Consider the following 17,687-nt stretch of genomic DNA (forward strand, 5'->3'; position numbering starts at 1 on the left):
GTCTTTGAAATGCTGTGATCTGTGCCATTAATTCCTAGAGTCCTACTATTGTTCAAGTGTGAGGGTAAGTCACACTAAATACTTGACATGACAAAATGCCGCATACACATTCCCTGTGTTTTCTGGACGTAGTCTATTAAAGAGATGAAGAAAAGAATAGATAGTGTTCATCATCATTCAATGATTTGGATTGGATTGTTTTAAACCCAAAGCAGAGGAAGCATTTCAGAGTTATTTCTTTCTCGGGCACATAACTGACATCGTCAGGAAATGTCATCAAAATTGTTTCTTAACTTCTTGACTTTTTGAGTTCTGCAGCAGAAACGAAGCAGAAAAGTGGATCTTAAATGAATGTCTGACATGTATTTGTACAGTTTTAAGAAAGTTGTGACTTTAAGTATTTACACTTAATATTGTGCTTTTGTTACTTCATAGATGAAAGTTTAGAAACCAGACCAGTCAGCCATGACAGGCGCATATACAATGATGCATTAAAATATGTAGATGCAGTGCACTCTTTTATTTATCGATACGTTTTAAAGAATACACTTAAGCAGTGGGGAAATGACACAACGTTATTAAGTTTGGCAAAGAAAAAAAGAAGAAGAGCAGCAGGAGCACAAAGAGGATTAGCGACAGAGACAGTTTAATACGTGACGACAACATCAGCTGCAGTTTTAACAAACACACGGGAAATTCAGACCAGACTCGTCACCACTGCTGTATCTGTTACAGGAGGATCAGAGCCATCACACGCTGATATGTGTTCATCATGTTTCACTTTACATGTGATCAGAGTCCATTACGGCCGACAGTAGAGGATGTGAGGTTAAGTGGTGCCAGTGGAAGGGGAGAGAGAGAGGGGGGAGAGAGAGAGAGGAGAGGAGCCGACAACGCACTGACAGCTGGCACGAGTGATTAGACTTGGTAGTGATTCAGAGAAGGGCATCAAAGCTCTTTAGGGTGAATCCCTGAACACACACACACACACACACACACACACACACACATCCATTATCTATCACTTTATCCTCCAGGCAAATGTCTAACTCTAAACTTAACCTAATCACAATTCAAATCTTAACCTTAAACATAACGAGTTTCCCAGGAATGAGGTTCTGACTCATTAGGACCAGGTTTTGGTCCCCCATAAGGACTGTTGGTCCTGACAAGTTCACTGTTTATGACAGAAAATGTCCTAAAGAGGTCACAAACACAAGTACACACACACACACACACTCACACAGATGACATGATGAAGTGAATGGATCTCCTCATGAATGTCTTCACACTCATGGCTGTGTATGTGTGAGTGTCTCAGCCGCTCATTTACAGTGAGCCTGTAGTTCTTGTCACATTAAAGGTGCATTTCACACAAACCTCAACAGTAAGGTGAGTGTCTCTTAAGTGATGTCAGTTCATGCCTTCAACAAACTTCTAAAAACACGTTTTTGCACGTTTAGCCTTCCTGGTTTCACAGTAACTGCATTTTATGAAACTGTCAAACGTGAGTGAGCTTTGTAAACGACTAAAAAGAGAGAGACCTGACTCTAATGTAAATGAATGTAAGTACATTCTTTTCACAGTGTGGAGGTTTTTCTCTGTTCTATGAGATTTGTTTTTGAATGTTAATTTTAACTGTCTGACTTTATTAATAAAGCCTTACTTATTTACTTATTTACTTCACGTGTGATTATTTTACACAGACCAGGTGAACATCACCTGCTGTGATGCTTTTGTTGTCATTGTGGTAAAACGAAAGTCAGGAAATAAGACTTTGTAAAAACAGCTATTACAGACATTTCTAACTGACGCTGTATGTCATGTTTACAAATAAGTACAACATATATCATGAAGTCAAAATGTGATGCAAGACATGTTTTATTAGACACCAGTTCAAGGCCCAGTATGTAACATTTAGGAGGATTTGAAGAGACTACCCATAATTATATTTGTACACAAGTAAGTAAGTGAATAATAGCTTTAAAATACAAATAATGAGGTTTCTGTAGCCTTAGATTAAGCCTTTTATATGCACTTTGATGCACTGGCGGTCAGTGTGCAGTCTGACCATTAGATGTCACTAATTCTTACACACTGGACCTTTACTATCTTTACATTTAAATGTTTGACGCAAAACAACAACAACGTTTGGTAATTAAAAACATTTTTATATTCAAGTTTAAAGTCAACTCGCAACACCTCCCTTTAGGAAGCACTGAGGAGGACTTAGTTTAACGTAAATTCCGAAATGTACATGAAATTTTGGAATTGACCTTTATTTTGCTGAGCTGCTCAACGAGGACCTTCATCTTGGTACAAACACACATGAACACAGGGAGGCTCTGGATTACAGTAATCCAGGAACAGAGTGGTATTTTTAGTTCTTTATGTTCAGAGACAGACAGGATGCAACAATCGAGGAAAACAGATAATGATTGTTATATGATCGGCTGGATTTTCTGAGAAGAGAGTTAATTATGTAGCAGCAGGAACCTGAAGTAAAGTATCACACATCAACAGTTCTGTGAACACATCTCAGATAAAACACAGACTTAAATGTCTCGCAGCTAAAGTAAAAGTCTGACAGTCTATGATACAAATGAATGAAATGACTTTATAAGACATGCATTACATTTGACAACATTTAAACTGCTTTGAAGCAGAAGAACAATTTCATTTGTTTTCCTCTCTATTTCACATCAGAATCAACAACAATATTATAATAAACATGTCTCAAATATTACATCACACTGTAATATCACGTCAAGTTTGATAAGTTTAGTCACACATGTCTCGTTTTCTAAGGCACTTCCTGTTTTATTTTGTATTCACCTTTTCCCTCTCATTTCAGACCCTGACTTCCTCCCCTTGTGTGATTTCCCGCCACGGTGATTGTCTGCCCCGCCCCTGATTGTATTCACCTGTTACCACTTACTTCCTGCTTAAATAGTCCTGGTCTTCCCCTGTCATGAGTTACGTCGTCAAGTTTTTCATATCAAGTTATTCATGTTTCCCTGGTCTAGTTTACTCGAATTGAGATTTGTTTGATCCTCCTGAAGAGCGCCTCATGTTAATGGTTTTCGATCCTTCTAGTGAGTGTTTTTTGTTATTGTTTTTGATCCTCCTTGAGAGCAATTTTTGTTTATATTCTTATTAAGTAAACCTTTACATTGACTTTGAGTCGTGCATTTGAGTCCTCCAGTCTCGTGTCTAAAAGCATAACACACACATCTCATTTATATTCTTTCAATAACTGTTTGCCTGTTTTATGGTGTTTCACAAGTGGAACCCATTAAAGTCATATTTCACACTCAAGCTCAGTTTGGACATTTTGTTATTATTTATGAGATAATCTCTCACACAGGCCATAATATGCTTATTTCTGATGTGTGATTATTGTAAATGATCAACTGACACAAAATCTGACACTACTTTTATTTCCTAAACTCCCAAAACGGACAAGAACAACAACAGAAGAGGAAAATAGATTTCAAAAACTGTTTATGTCACTGTATGACTTAGGACTTGTCTGTCTTAAATGATTCCCATAAAAGTAAATATCATTAGATTGTGGTGAAGACATATTATAAGCAAGTTGAGGTTTAGATTAATATCTTAGACAAGGGACTAATGCATTTTGAGTGTTGACATATGGGTTGTTGGATATTCTGAGGCTTAAAATAGTGATATATTATGACACTAATGCTCTTCTGCCCTCTAGTGGTAGGAAACTGTCACGTAAAGGTGAAACTCTACAACATTACTGCCTCCTTCTGCATTTACCATCCATAACCTATGTACTTTATGTCCCTCACCTACAGCTTCTTACACTTAAATAATAGAAACAGAGACAAACACACATGGAGAGACTTTGAAAAAGATTGTTTTATTTATAATGACCCAATACAATTCTCTTCCTTAATACATGTAGTATGTAATTTAAAGTGAATTAAAATAAATTCAATCAGGATTATAGGACTTAGATATTAAACCATGGTAGGTTTCTAGATGCATTTCTTCCTTAATGGCAAATAATCAACAGATAATCAGCTGATACTTATATCTATGTTACTGACTGCTGTTTCTCTGACGATGTTATTTGTCATACTTCAGTCAGTTCTGGAATCGCAACAATCACATTCTAGACGTTTATTGCAAAACCAGGACGATTGTGACACGTGAAACAGATACAGATGCACATACACAGAAAAAGAAAGGCAGTCTTTTTCAGAAAGTCCAGCACTGTTACAGCTCAGCGGTGTTCAGACTGTAGGGGGCGCCAGTGCTCCGTGGACAGGATGATGTCACATCTGAGGAGCTTCTGTTCTTCACGTTTATGTCCATAACTTAATACCTGTTTGAAAAAAAAAGAAGATATACATACAAGATAACACACTGGAAAGCAAACATTTGTATTACTGTAACAGTGTGTGTGTGTGTGTGGACCTGTAGTATGTGGGTTTAAAGGGCCCCTGTTTGCTGATGCCCAGGTACTTGGCCTGATCGTCGGTCAGTTCAGTGAGGTGACCGTCAAATGTGGCCAGGTGAAGGCCGGCCACGTATTCATCTGAAAATGAAATTATATATAAATGTAGGCGTTGTCTTGTTTTGATGCGTCTTTAAAGAACAGCAAAGGGATAGTTCAGGGTCTTTGAGGTGTGGTTATATGAGGTACTGAGGACCCAGACGCTGGCTCTCACGGCTGCCTGTCACTAAAATGACACTAACATGCCACTAACATGTCACTAACATGCCACTAACATGACAATCAGATGCCACTAACATGCCACTAACATGACAATAAGATGCCACTAATATGCCACTAACATGTCACTAATATGCCACTAACATGCCACTAACATGTCACTAACATGCCACTAACATGACAATAAGATGCCACTAACATGCCACTAACATGCCACTAACATGTCACTAACATCACTAACATGCCACTAACATGAACATGCCACTAACATGACAATAAGATGCCACTAACATGCCACTAACATGTCACTAACATGCCACTAACATGCCACTAACATGCCACTAACATGTCACTAACATGCCACTAACATGTCACTAACATGCCACTAACATGACAATAAGATGCCACTAACATGTCACTAACATGGCACTAACATGCATCTAACATAACATGTCACTAACATGGCACTAACATGCATCTAACATGTCACTAACATGCCACTAACATGTCACTAACATGTCACTAACATGCCACTAACATGCCACTAACATGTCACTAACATGCCACTAACATGACCATAAGATGCCACTAACATGCCACTAAATGCCACTAACATGTCACTAACATCACTAACATGCCACTAACATGACAATAAGATGCCACTAACATGCCACTAACATGTAACATGTCACTAACATGCCACTAACATGTCACTAACATGCCACTAACATGACAATAAGATGCCACTAACATGCCACTAACATGTCACTAACATGCCACTAACATCACTAACATGCCACTAACATGTAATAACATGCACTAACATGCCACTAACATGACCCACTAACGCCACTAACAACATGTCACTAACATGGCACTAACATGCATCTAACATGTCACTAACATGCCACTAACATGTCACTAACATGTCACTAACATGCCCAAATGCCACTAACATGCCACTAACATGACCATAAGATGCCACTAAAATGTCACTAACATGCCACTAACATGCCACTAACATGTCACTAACATGTCACTAACATGCATCTAACATGTCACTAACATGCCACTAACATGCCACTAACATGCATCTAACATGTCACTAACATGCATCTAACATGCTAACATGCCACTAACATGCATCTAACATGTCACTAATGCATCTAACATGCATCTAACATGTCACTAACATGCATCTAACATGCCACTAACATGCATCTAACATGTCACTAACATGCATGCCACTAACATGCATCTAACATGTCACTAACATGCATCTAACATGTCACTAACATGCATCTAACATGCCACTAACATGCCCACAGCACAGACAAACTGAACAAAAGTGGTAGTTTGACAAACATTTCTATATGTAAACCACTCACATCCTGCACCAAAGTCCATACAGAAAAACAGTGATTTTAAAACCATGGCATGCAGAAGTTTTTAATCTCCTGCTGCTTCCATCAGTCATTTCAAATGTGTTATCTTGTGACTTCGATGTTTGAAATCCTTTGTTTGAATTTACAGAGGAGACACAAACTTATCAAATGAGGCAGCAGTAAACCAGCGGCTCTGTGTCCCAGTGAGCTAAAAACACACATTTGCTCTATGGGGTTTGGTGTCTGAGAGTGAGTGGTTTCTAAACTTCCTTTTGTTAAGTGGCATGGCAGCCATGTTATCAGTGAGGGTGAGAGTTTGGGTCACAGGCTGGTTCATGGCAGTGCACTTAGCAGGGAAGTCAGTGTTGAAAAACTTAAAAAAAAAAACCAAATAAAAAAACTGAACTATCCCATTAAATGTAATGTTTGTTTTGGGGTTTTTAAGCAGAGGACTTGCCCATCTTCTTTGGCAGCAGGTAGACATCTTGTTTGTATCGTCCTTGTGGAGCGTTGTGCAGCTCTATAAGAGCCAGAGCCTGGAACACAGCATAAACACATGACTACACACACCCTAATGCTGGTGTTTTAAACACAACTGGAGAAGAATAAACACATGAACAGTGTGTTCATTCAATTCAATGCCCAAGAATGATCACACCTGAGTTGTCGCAGTGATGGAAAGGACACACGAGGGAACTGTGGAGCAGCTCAGGTTCAGCAAACGACCCTGTGAGAGAAAAATAAAATACATTTAAATCTTTGCACACACACTGAAACAGGATAATGCACAGAGAGCAATGGGACAGTGTAGCATTAGCCCCCTCAGATCTAACAATGTTTTTGTGTGTGTTGTCCATTGGTGGTGGTGGTGGTGTGTAGTATTAATAAAGACATTGATGCTAACAGCGGCATCACCTGACCTTGGCCAGCAGGACGATTCTCCTGCCATCAGGCCAGACGACGTGGTCCACGTGAGGCCGCACACGCTCCCACCTCAACTCTGCCGTCTGCAAACTCACCTGAGAGCGAATGATTTACACACACATGCATGAACACACAGGTGCCTATAGGCACGTGAACATACAGTACATGGTAGAAACACAATTTTCATTTTCATTTACCAAATCTATCTCAGAGTTGGAGTGTCCCATGTTGCAGATGATGCAGCCATTTTTCGTTCTGTCCAGATGTTCCCTCCTCACCACGTTTTTATTGCCTGCAGAGAAATGAGGATTACACGAAACAGAGTGGAAATACGATATAAACACTAACATGGAACGAAGATGGATGGACACTAACATGACTAACATAGTACAGAGGTCCAATTATTCGGACCCTACCCCCAATGGGATGCACCATAAGGGGGTGAGTCATAAGGTTTTTGATTTTAAGAGGGTAATAATATTGATGTAAAATGTACTCAGCATTTCATTCATTTTTGTGAGGAAAAACTACATTTTCTGTGAATACATGAATCATTTACTCATTTTTGTACCACTTATTTTACATTTATTTTTCTCTGGGGTGAAGTTTCCTTGCACTAATTATTTAGCGGTCAATACATTTCCTGTGTTCTTACCTTACTGTATCTGCTAATAATAAAAAAATGAAAAAAAATAATAAATAGAAATACTATAGAAACTTTATTTAAATCATACTAGAATGAGGGTGTTATCGGATGTGGACAACTGCAGTATTCACAAACTAACAGAGTAAACAGGCTGGATAACCATACCGAAGAATAATAAAAAAAATTAAATTAAAAATTAAAAAAAATAAAAGCTGAGTGCAAAACATCGGTTTTGTTCTAATGTTTGGTTTTATTTTGAAACTTGCATTCTTCTCCTGTTTTAGCTTCATTGACTTCCTGTCATTGATCTATGCCCACCAGCTTGATGACACGCCCCCTATTGATTACTCTCACCTGTGTTCTATTAGCCACACCTGCACTATTTAGTCTCCTCCATCATTCATTCCACTCTAATCTGCTTGGGTTACATTTGATGTTGGGAACGCTGGGTCATGATTGTTTGTTTGTTTGTTGTGATGTTTTAAAAAAGTTGGTTTCAGTTTACACTGGTTTAGGGAATTGAGACTGCTTTGACTTCAGCCACTGCCACATTGAACTAGTTTACTGCTGCTTCTGCTCTGAAAGTTCAACCTATAATCATTTCACCAGTAGTGCCTCTGGGAATAAGGTAGATATGTATATCAGGAGTCAGGTCAGTGTTGTAGAGGTCAGCATTTTTGACCACCATTTATTTTACAGCATCTTTTTGTTTCATGAGTTTTGATGATAACAGAAGGTTACACATGTTCTCCAACATGTGATGGCTGCAACTTGTACCTTTTTAATATTCCCTTTTAAGAGAACTGTTACCTGTACAGGTGATGACCATGTCCACGTTTCTGATCACATCGCTCAGTTTAATCACTCTGAAGCCGTCCATGCTAAAAAGGAGGAAAAGAATAGAGAAAAGAGTTCATTGTTTTCATGTTTGGCTACAATTTAAGCTGAATAAACACTTCCTTCACTCATACCAGGCCTGGAGGGCACAAATAGGATCCACTTCTGTGACGTACACGATGGCACCTAGTGCTTTAACAGCAGTGCAGCAACCTTTGCCAACCTCCAAAGTAAAAGAACAAGTAGAGTTATTCAATTCAATGCCATGCCTTTCAAACTCCAGTGTGGATCCTCTATCTGGACTAATGTGAAATTAACAAAACCATGGGATCTCTATGTCCAAGGTCATAGGTCATAGACATGCACACAGAAGAGAAGGAAGTGATACTGTTGTGTGTGTGTGTGTGTGTGTGTTTCTATAGTACTTCGGTATGATGTTTCTGTATTTTGTATATTTATTTATTGTAGTGTTACTTGTTCAGACTTCAGCCAGAAAATTTGGAGCTGTAAGGCGCAGGAAAGAGCAGCAGCTGCCATGAGCACATGCAGGCACATCATCATCAGGCAGTTGTTCAGGTGGGGATTGCTTGTTATGGGCGGAGCACATATTTTTTAGTATTGGAGGATCCATCATGAGAAGCCAAGATCATGCTTGTGATTAGTTTTATTTTATTTTTTTTAACTTTTTGCTTCTCCCTCTCTAGGGGTCGCCTCAGTATTTGATTTGAGTTTAGAATTCTGAGACTATCTGCTTCTTTGGGCTGTATCAAACTGTCTCGCTTTACTTGTGCTGTGCGCTGCTTCCTCCTCGCCCGCCTGTGTTGTATCGCCCTGTGCAACGTGGGAATGTCAAAATAAAACACTGCTGTCCTGAGTGAGTCACACAGAGGGAGAAGTGTGCTACTGATACGCTTAATCAGTGTTGAGTAAACTTTATTTTCCTTTTGATCTGTTTTCATTACCTTGGGCTATTAGTTGTTTCTAGTTTCCTGTTTTCTGTTCCCAGTGTTGGAGATATATTTCTGTTTTCTTTTGATATGTTTTGCCATTTTGTGTTTTTGATTTAAAGACTGTTCATTTTCACTCTACATTTTTATAACAACTGACCGTTTGTATATCTAGGAGTTCCACACTACAGCTTTAAAAAGAGAACGCACTAATCTTTTGACTCACCTCACCATACCCACACACCACCACCTGTTTTCCTCCAAACATGATGTCAGTAGTTCGCTTTAACCTGAAAGCAGAGTTAAACAGGGTAGAACAGAGTCAGGTGTGGGATCAGCTGTTTAACGTCACAACATCACAGCATCCTCACCCGTCCAGTAAGGACTCCTTGCAGCAGTACAGGTTGTCAAATTTCTGCTTGGTCACTGAGTCGTTCACATTAATGGCTGGTACACACAGTTTGCCGGCCTTTGACAGCTGGTACAAGCTGACACACAGAGACACACACACATGAGCTGGAGAACAACAACTGTGAGAAAGAGCTTTTTGAGGTTTGGTGTGAAAACGAACCGATGGACGCCGGTCACACTCTCCTCCACGATGCCTTTGATCCTTTTGAATACACTCGGGTACTTCTTATAGATCCAGTGGGTCAAGTCACCTCCATCATCCAGAATCTGACCAGAGTCAAAAAGTTAGATCATCTAATGAGATCAGGAATGAGCCATATATGTGATATGCACATCAAAAACAGTAGATAAGATAATTGACTTAAATGTTCCTTTGACTTTTACTAAACATAGCATAACAACCATTAATAAGAAAACTAAGTAACTGATATATAAAGTATATATATATTGCTATACTATGTGTTACAATACAAATATATAAATGTACATATTTATCTTTATGACTATTTTGAAATCGCATTGTAGTGTGTAACAAGGAGAACTAGCACAGCATTCCCCTTAAGATAAGATAACCCTTTATTTGTTCCAATTGCTGTGTCGCAGCCGTAAAAGGAAGATAAAAGTGATGTATGCACGTGTGTGTGTTGTTGTTTGGACTTTACAGCACCATGTTGGGCTGCCAGTTCTTAGCACCAACACATTGGTCAATGCACCACCAGAAGTCGTCCTCTGATTCTCCTCTCCATGCAAACACAGAGACACCTGAGAGGCAACGAGAGGAGGAGGAACATGTGACAATCAAAAGAGAAAGTGAGGAAGGACGAAAAGCAGAGTCAGGGTCAGGAGGAGGAGGAGGAGGAGGAGGAGCAGCTGGTTGTACCTCCTTCAGCCAGAGCAGCAGCAACAGCGTTCTGGGTGGAGAAGATGTTACAAGCTGCCCAGCGACACTGAGCTCCCAACACACACAGAGTCTCAATCAACACCTGCAACACAGTGACACGTACACTACAGTCAAAATGGATACAAAACTAATGGTTAGAAATTGACCATCCAAGGCTGTGTGTGTGTGTGTGTGTGTGTGTGTGTGTGTGTGTGTGTGTGTGTGTGGCACTGACCGCTGTCTGGGCAGTGATGTGTGTGCAGCCCACAACTTTGGCTCCAGCCAGAGGTTTCTCGTCACCTGCTCTTTTCCTCAGGACCATCAGCGCTGGCATTTCTAAATGTCACGTTAGACACGAGGACACATCAGTGAGTCATGATGGCACAAATATTTTGTGTTTTTCATTTCACATGCCCAATTTATCTCCTCTTCCCCCCTCTGTTTATTTTCGTCTGCTGTCTCGTCACAGACAAGTTATCAGTCAGTATTTGTGCACATTTTCTGAAACCTCATGTATTCCCATTTACAAATCATAAATATATGCATTAAATCATTAATTTTGTGACAGTTATCGTTACAATGATATTATGGACTGCAACAATGTTGGTGAGGATAAAGATGACGGTAAAGTTTCATGCTGGTCCATGCGTCTCATTTTATTTTACCTTGCAGAGCGATTTCTATCTCTCTGCGTCCAAAATCCGCCTGCTTGATGTTTTTGATGCAGAAGTCAGAAAGGCCCTTGGAATTCTTCTGTATCCTGTCTTTTGGAGAAGACACGTCCTCTGAGCTTTCACTGCCCACTGCAACACAGAAAGAAACGAGCATCAGCTGATATAATATGACAATATGATTTGCTGTTAAATGACTGTAGTTGTGTTGTTTCTGCTGCCATATTTGGGATCAGGCTTTTCTCTGGGAGTCATTTCTTTTTGCATAATCTCTGCTGGTGACTGACATGTTTTAGAACGGCTCACAGAGCCGATTAGAACCAAATTAAAGCGACTTCATTCTTCACAGGACCTTTCATTTTAATAAAGATTTAGCTGGAGGAGAAAGCACCGAGGCTAATCCTCAGGGCCTGTAGTCGCTGGGATCAGAACCACTGTTTCTATATTAAAGACATGTGATCAGACTTAAAAGCATGTGTGTGTGTGTGTGTGTGTTTGCATGTTTCCTCACCTGAACTGAAGCTATCAGTAGACGACTGTGAGATGGAGCGAGACAGAGAGCGACGGGCTGTCTTGGTGGGAAGTTTGTTGAATTCCTTTTTCTGGTCACTGAACTGTATTTGCTGTGGAGGTCACAAAAAAGGACACAGATGAACAGAATTATAGATTATGAGTGAAACAGACACAGCAGATTTTCTTCTAAGCGTCCACATCCCTGTTTTATGGCATGCCTCGTTCATAAATCTCTTTCTGGACTCATTACTGCATCTATTGCTGTCTCACCATCCAGTGTGGCTCTATGAAGGCTGGGCTTCTGTCGCAGGAGTCCCACTTGGCCATGTTTGCTGCCTGAATGCCGAGTCTGACTCTGCTGCCTGAGCCTTGAAGTCTAGCAGCTAAAAAAATGGGGGATTACCTCTTTGTGTGCCTTTTGTGACACACCCTCATTCTGACTAAACCTCCAAAAATACACATATAGTATACAGTTGTAATTAAAAAAGTTAATGAAATATAATTATAATAATTATATATCTTATAATTAACAATTATACAGATGTGTAATATCACGTCAAGTTTGTTAAGTTTAGTCACTCATGTCTTGTTTTCATATGCACTTCCTGTTTGATTTTGTATTCACCTTTCCCCGCCCCGCCCCTGATTGCTTTCACCTGTTACCACTTAATTCCTGCATAAAGTCATAAAGATAAAGTCTTCCTCTGTCATGTCGCCAGTTTGTATTGTTTGGTCCACGAGTTACGTCGTCAAGTTGTTTCATAGCAAGTTATTCACGTTTCCCTGGTTTAGTTTACTCGTGTTGAGATTTGTTTGATGAGCGCCTTTTCTTAATGTTTTTGATCCTCCTTATGAGTGTTCTTGTTTATATAAACTTTACATTGAATTTAAATCCTCCAGTCTCGAGTCTAAAAGCATAACGACATTTTACAGACGTAGTTTGAAAGATGTGGGAATTGCCAGACAGGTCTAATATAATAATAATAATACATGTTTTGGGATCACAGGTCTCTTTAGAGTTCCTCTCTCTAGAAAGTGCAACGCTATCATTTCTTGAGTGATCCTTATCCATCCCATTTTCACAGCAGGTGTCAATTATCAAATTAAATTTGGCTTAGTTTCATGTTCAGCTTCTTCAGTTTCGGGCTGCATGCTGGTTCACACTGTCCTGACTTGGATGAATGGAACACAGCCGTTTGTTAATGTGATAATTAACACCTGGGATTTTCTTGCTGAAACGTGTTAAAATGGCTGCTATGAAAAGGACTCACTGTGTAGGATTATAGAATTTATGACTGTATGAGAAGATATTCTGTTAAAAAACATATTTCAGATAACTACTTTGGATTTATTCATTTATTCAACACTGTGAGAATACTAATATGACTGAGGACTCAACTGATGTTTCATTCTCTACAGCATTAGACTCACTTTGCTAACATAAGGTGCACCTTGTGTTTATTAAATAATGACATTAGTAAAAAGATGTCCAGCTTATCATCAATCATCCCATGACAGGTTGTACATGTGCATAGATTTTTGTTTTTAAACCATATTCTGATCATTTTCAACATATTGCAACAGTTAATACAACAAACAGTTTTCTCCCACTGTGCTGTAGGCGAAAAGGGCAACTTTTTGGTTATAGTGGTTTTAGTAATTGACTAATTTCTCTAATCTCTCTCCTCCTTTACCCCTACAAGTGTTTTATGGCACTGGCCAGGCCAACATTGTAAATAAGAATTTGTTCTTAATGCTTTGCAACTGGAGGTATACCTGGAGTGTATGAATGGAATGTTAAAGAGAGACTGGTTTTAAATTGAACTTTTCCAATAATCACTTGAATTCATTCTTACAATGAATACAATATAGACACATGAGTAAGAGCAGCATGTTGTTACTCAAGTTGCTGCTTAAACTTTAACACAAACGGACATGAAGCTGTGACCTGGAACCGTGTGAAAGTTAACTTAATGGTCTGTCACAGGGTCGGCAAAGTATATTCCGGTTAGCTACTGTAAAAGTAGAATAAAAGCTAATAATCAAGGGACAGAAGGGTTCAATGTTTAAGTATTTAGTTTCCTCTTTTTATTATTTATAGATCTATTATTTCGAGTTCCATTTGGACTTTGATTTCAATTAAATAGCCATATAAAACTTAGTTTTCTTTGCATTTGCCTCTGCTTTTAGAAAAAAAAGGAAAACTATCACAGTTGTAGAAGTTATGGGCATCATATTCAATCACTCCAATCATCAGCTTAGTTTCTAATTCCGCACTTTAATACACTTCAAAATAAAACAAAACAAAAAGGGATACCTTGATACAGATGGACTGCACTGTCTCCTCGTCCTTGGCTTTAGTTATGTTCACTAGACTGTACACTTTCTTCATGCTTTCATGCAGGGTGTTCCCACAGTGACGACCTTACAGAGCTGATTCACACTGTTCAACTTAATTATACAGTTCCCAGAGTGACGCTTAAGCCACACCCACACGCAGGAAAAAGCCAGGTGACAGGTGGAAGAAAACGCTGAATAAATGAGTCTTTGTGAAGCTTTACAAGTGAAAGGGTTGTGAGGTCTGTCAAGAGTTACTCAAGGCCACACACACACACACACGCACATATATATATTTGTATGTATATATACTGTATATATACATAGTAAAGTGCACTGCAGGGTTTACATTCAATAGACTGCAAAGACATACATTGAGCATCCATTTGTTAGTGAGAGAAAGAAGGGGGCAGCTATAGCATGAGAAGAAGAAGAATCAGCAGAGCGAAGTAAACACGCCATACAGATGCATTCTGGGACACAAAGGGCAGCTTAGGTTTCTTATAATAAATCCGAGGATAGAGCTGCAGTGTCACAGTTAGTGCTGCTCACTAAATGACCAAACTCTGCTGCGTTAGACACGCGTCGCTGATTTCACACATCGTCATAATCCATCATCCATCCATTTTCTACCGCTTCATCCTCCACATGATGATATATAAGTGGAAATCAGTGTGAAAAGGCAGTCGTCTATATATAAGGCCTTTTGTGATTATGAAGACAGCCCGATGATGTCACTGTGACGTCATCTGTGTAATCTTGGCAAAAAGCTATAATGGACTGGCCATACACACACACACACACACAGCCATGTTTAACTGCACGCTGTGGAAAGTTACCAGACCAGACAGGGAGAGTGTGGCGAGAGATGCTCACATGCATTATGGGAAATGTGGGATTCAGTGACTTTGAAGTCCATAGAAAAAGCAGAATATCTCACGTCTGCTGCTTCAGTGTTCACGTTAAATATTACAAACTGAAATCTGTAGTACGTTCCTTTTAAACGTCCTTTACATTCAAACCATTGTTAAAGGAGGTCACACGACTAGTGGCCCAGAGATATTCATATGCTGTACACAGGAAGTGATTGATTTTACGTCAAGACAGATGGAGGCAATAGCAACATTGAGCTAGTAAAGTGAGACGAGTGCAAACAGGTGGGAGTTTGACTGAAAATGCAGATACATCAATGAAAAGTTTCAGAAGTGAATTCTACTGCTCAAAAATACCCGCTCTCAGTAGTTTGACAGGATAAACACTCCGCCCGCCCGCCTCCGCCCGCCTCTGCACTGCCACACATGTATACACACAAACACTCTCTCAGTCAGGTGTGATAGGATTCAGCATACAAATAAAGTTTTATTTACACCGGGCGTGTGGCGTCGCTGCTGCGTGCAGCGGCTGCTCGTGTGTCTCCTCATATCACCGGTATGACTATCACTCTCGTTTCTGGTTCATCTTTGACGTACATGGACATGCTGTACATACAGAGGTAGTCTGACATTCACCTGATATAAATATTACAGCTGCTTAAATTGTGTTAAACAATATAACACTTTTTCTTTGCCTCACAGCGAGAGGTTTGCTGGTTCAAGTTCCACTGCAAGTTCTTCCTGTGTGCGCGTGGGTTTTCTCCAGGTTCTCCGGTTTCCTCCCACATGTCCAAAAACACGCTGAGGTTAATTGATCACTCAATGCTTCCCTCAGGTGTGAACATGTGAGTGAATGATTGTTCCTCTCTATATGTGTCCCTGTGATGGACTGACGACCTGTCCAGGGTGTGACCGTGCCTTTTACACTACGTCGAGTAAATGAATGAATGAATGAATGTATTCAGCCGAGGCTCTGAAACTACTGTGTGCACAGGTGTCGGTTGTATGTAATATTGCCGGTAGACACATGCAGTGTAAACACATGAAAACCAAAAAGAGACAGAATAATAACATCAACAACAACAACATCAATAAATCCTTCAGTTACAAAGTTCTCTGACCCTAAATATTTCACCAAAAGTTACACACTGCAGCTTTAAGTGTTTTGCAAGTCACTAAAAAAATTGGTTCAAAAATGGTGCAGCTTAGTTTAAAGGCTTTATACAACTTCTTTTTCACATATAAAACAGTACTTTCCAAAAAAAAAACAGATTTTAGCTCAATCAGTGAGAATTTTCATATTTTTGCCTATTGCATAATAGGTGCTCTGGATGTAGGATGGGAGGTTGTATTTAATTTAAAGAGCTATAGAGATAGTCACTTAGGAAACTTAAAATACCTGACACATAAACTTGGGAAATAAAAGATGTGAGTAAATTAAAGGATAACAGAAGGGTTAAAAATCCTTTTCTGTGTTTTTGGGACAGAGGGATTAAAGGGTTCAATATGCATTTGCGTGTGCAAGTCAAACATTGATCGAGGCCGGTACATAGTAGCTCAAATCACTAAGTAATGACCTAAGTGTATGCAGATTCACGCTGCCACAGAGTTTAGCTGAGTTCTCGCTCACCATGTCAGTCTTCAGAGCCTCAGTGACCTGCTCATCTGTCCCAGATGTCTCTGTGTTGTCTCTGTCCTGACCCTCAGAAGCCCTCCTGCTCTCTGCCGCCTTCAGCATCCGCAGCAGGTCCGGGCTTATTTTCACTGCCTGATCGTTGGTACCAGGCTCATCCTCCTCTGTTTTGCCATTCAGCACAGCTCCGTCCTCCACGTGAGGCTCAGGTGAATCATAAGCTGGTGGCTGGTCCTCAAAAGAGGACGCTGTGTGCTCCTTCTCCTCCGCCATGTCTCCTCTGGCAGCCAGAAATGAAGTGATCTGACAGGTTGCAGCATACACAGCCCACATCGAGCTGCCTCCTGCGTGGTGTGTGTTTTCACTCCAAACAGCAGCAGTTCCGTGGCTCCTTTGACTGAACGTGAAGTAGACAATTAGTGTGGGGTGTAGTGTGTACAGGAAAAACACTGATATGAGTTCACAGAGGGATATGGAACCTGTAAATGTAGGAACTCCACCTGTGTCACGTATGGAGACATTGATCTTCATACAGTCATTTGTATGAAAAGTCTTGGATTTGTGCACATTTTTTTTTTTTAAAGCACAAATGTGTGTAGAATTCTGCAGCTGCTCCTTTATGTGTGTGTTGAGTTTGATAACACAACTAACAAAGACATAGATGCAACGCAAAGCAAAGCTTACATTTTAAACAAACAGGCATGTTTACATAAAACTAAACCTGCATCAACAGTGGCCCTATATGCTGACTGACCACCTCTGCCTTTGAAGACGTTGCTAGGGTAAACAACAATTATGCAAAACAAAAACCATTGATGTAACTCTCAAAAAATGCTCTGTTCTTTTACCAACTTTTTACTTTATTACAGTGGTTCTCTATTATTTTCTGTCATGCCAGAGGACAGAAATGTTTTTACGTCCCC

At 39.8% G+C, this 17,687-nt stretch overlaps 1 protein-coding gene across 3 annotated transcripts; it reads right to left on the minus strand.

The window, feature by feature from the left end:
- Positions 1–3,870: 3,870 nt before the first annotated feature.
- LOC122776241 (S-adenosylhomocysteine hydrolase-like protein 1) lies at positions 3,871–17,072 on the minus strand. 3 transcript variants are annotated; one of them, XM_044036680.1, is made up of 18 exons: positions 14,240–14,303; positions 12,193–12,305; positions 11,921–12,032; positions 11,404–11,541; positions 10,974–11,074; positions 10,739–10,841; positions 10,526–10,620; positions 10,019–10,125; positions 9,819–9,935; positions 9,674–9,737; positions 8,635–8,723; positions 8,474–8,544; positions 7,215–7,309; positions 7,014–7,112; positions 6,752–6,820; positions 6,551–6,629; positions 4,450–4,570; positions 3,871–4,357 (listed from the first exon to the last, which is right to left on the minus strand). In XM_044036680.1, the coding sequence occupies exons 2-18, from the start codon at positions 12,247–12,249 to the stop codon at positions 4,351–4,353; spliced, it is 1,524 nt and encodes a 507-aa protein (XP_043892615.1). In that variant the 5' UTR covers positions 12,250–12,305; positions 14,240–14,303; the 3' UTR covers positions 3,871–4,350. The 3 variants fall into 3 exon arrangements, with proteins under 3 accessions (XP_043892615.1, XP_043892613.1, XP_043892614.1); XM_044036678.1 differs by lacking the exons at positions 12,193–12,305; positions 14,240–14,303 and adding an exon at positions 16,762–17,072; XM_044036679.1 differs by lacking the exon at positions 12,193–12,305 and having other exon boundaries at positions 14,240–14,368.
- Positions 17,073–17,687: the final 615 nt, after the last annotated feature.

This window comes from Solea senegalensis, linkage group LG10 (genome assembly GCF_019176455.1).
Source record: "Solea senegalensis isolate Sse05_10M linkage group LG10, IFAPA_SoseM_1, whole genome shotgun sequence".
Classification (NCBI taxonomy): domain Eukaryota; kingdom Metazoa; phylum Chordata; class Actinopteri; order Pleuronectiformes; family Soleidae; genus Solea; species Solea senegalensis.

What these genes read in the sequence shown, in the direction of transcription:
- LOC122776241 (XM_044036678.1), bottom strand. Translation starts at nt 17,037, where the DNA reads ATGGCGGAGGAGAAGGAGCACACAGCGTCCTCTTTTGAGGACCAGCCA. An exon ending in CCAACTCTGAGATAGATTTG is followed by an intron (nt 7,113 to 7,214) that starts GTAAATGAAAAT and finishes ATTCGCTCTCAG; the next exon opens with GTGAGTTTGCAGACGGCAGA. An exon ending in CCATCACTGCGACAACTCAG is followed by an intron (nt 6,630 to 6,751) that starts GTGTGATCATTC and finishes GCTGTGTTCCAG; the next exon opens with GCTCTGGCTCTTATAGAGCT.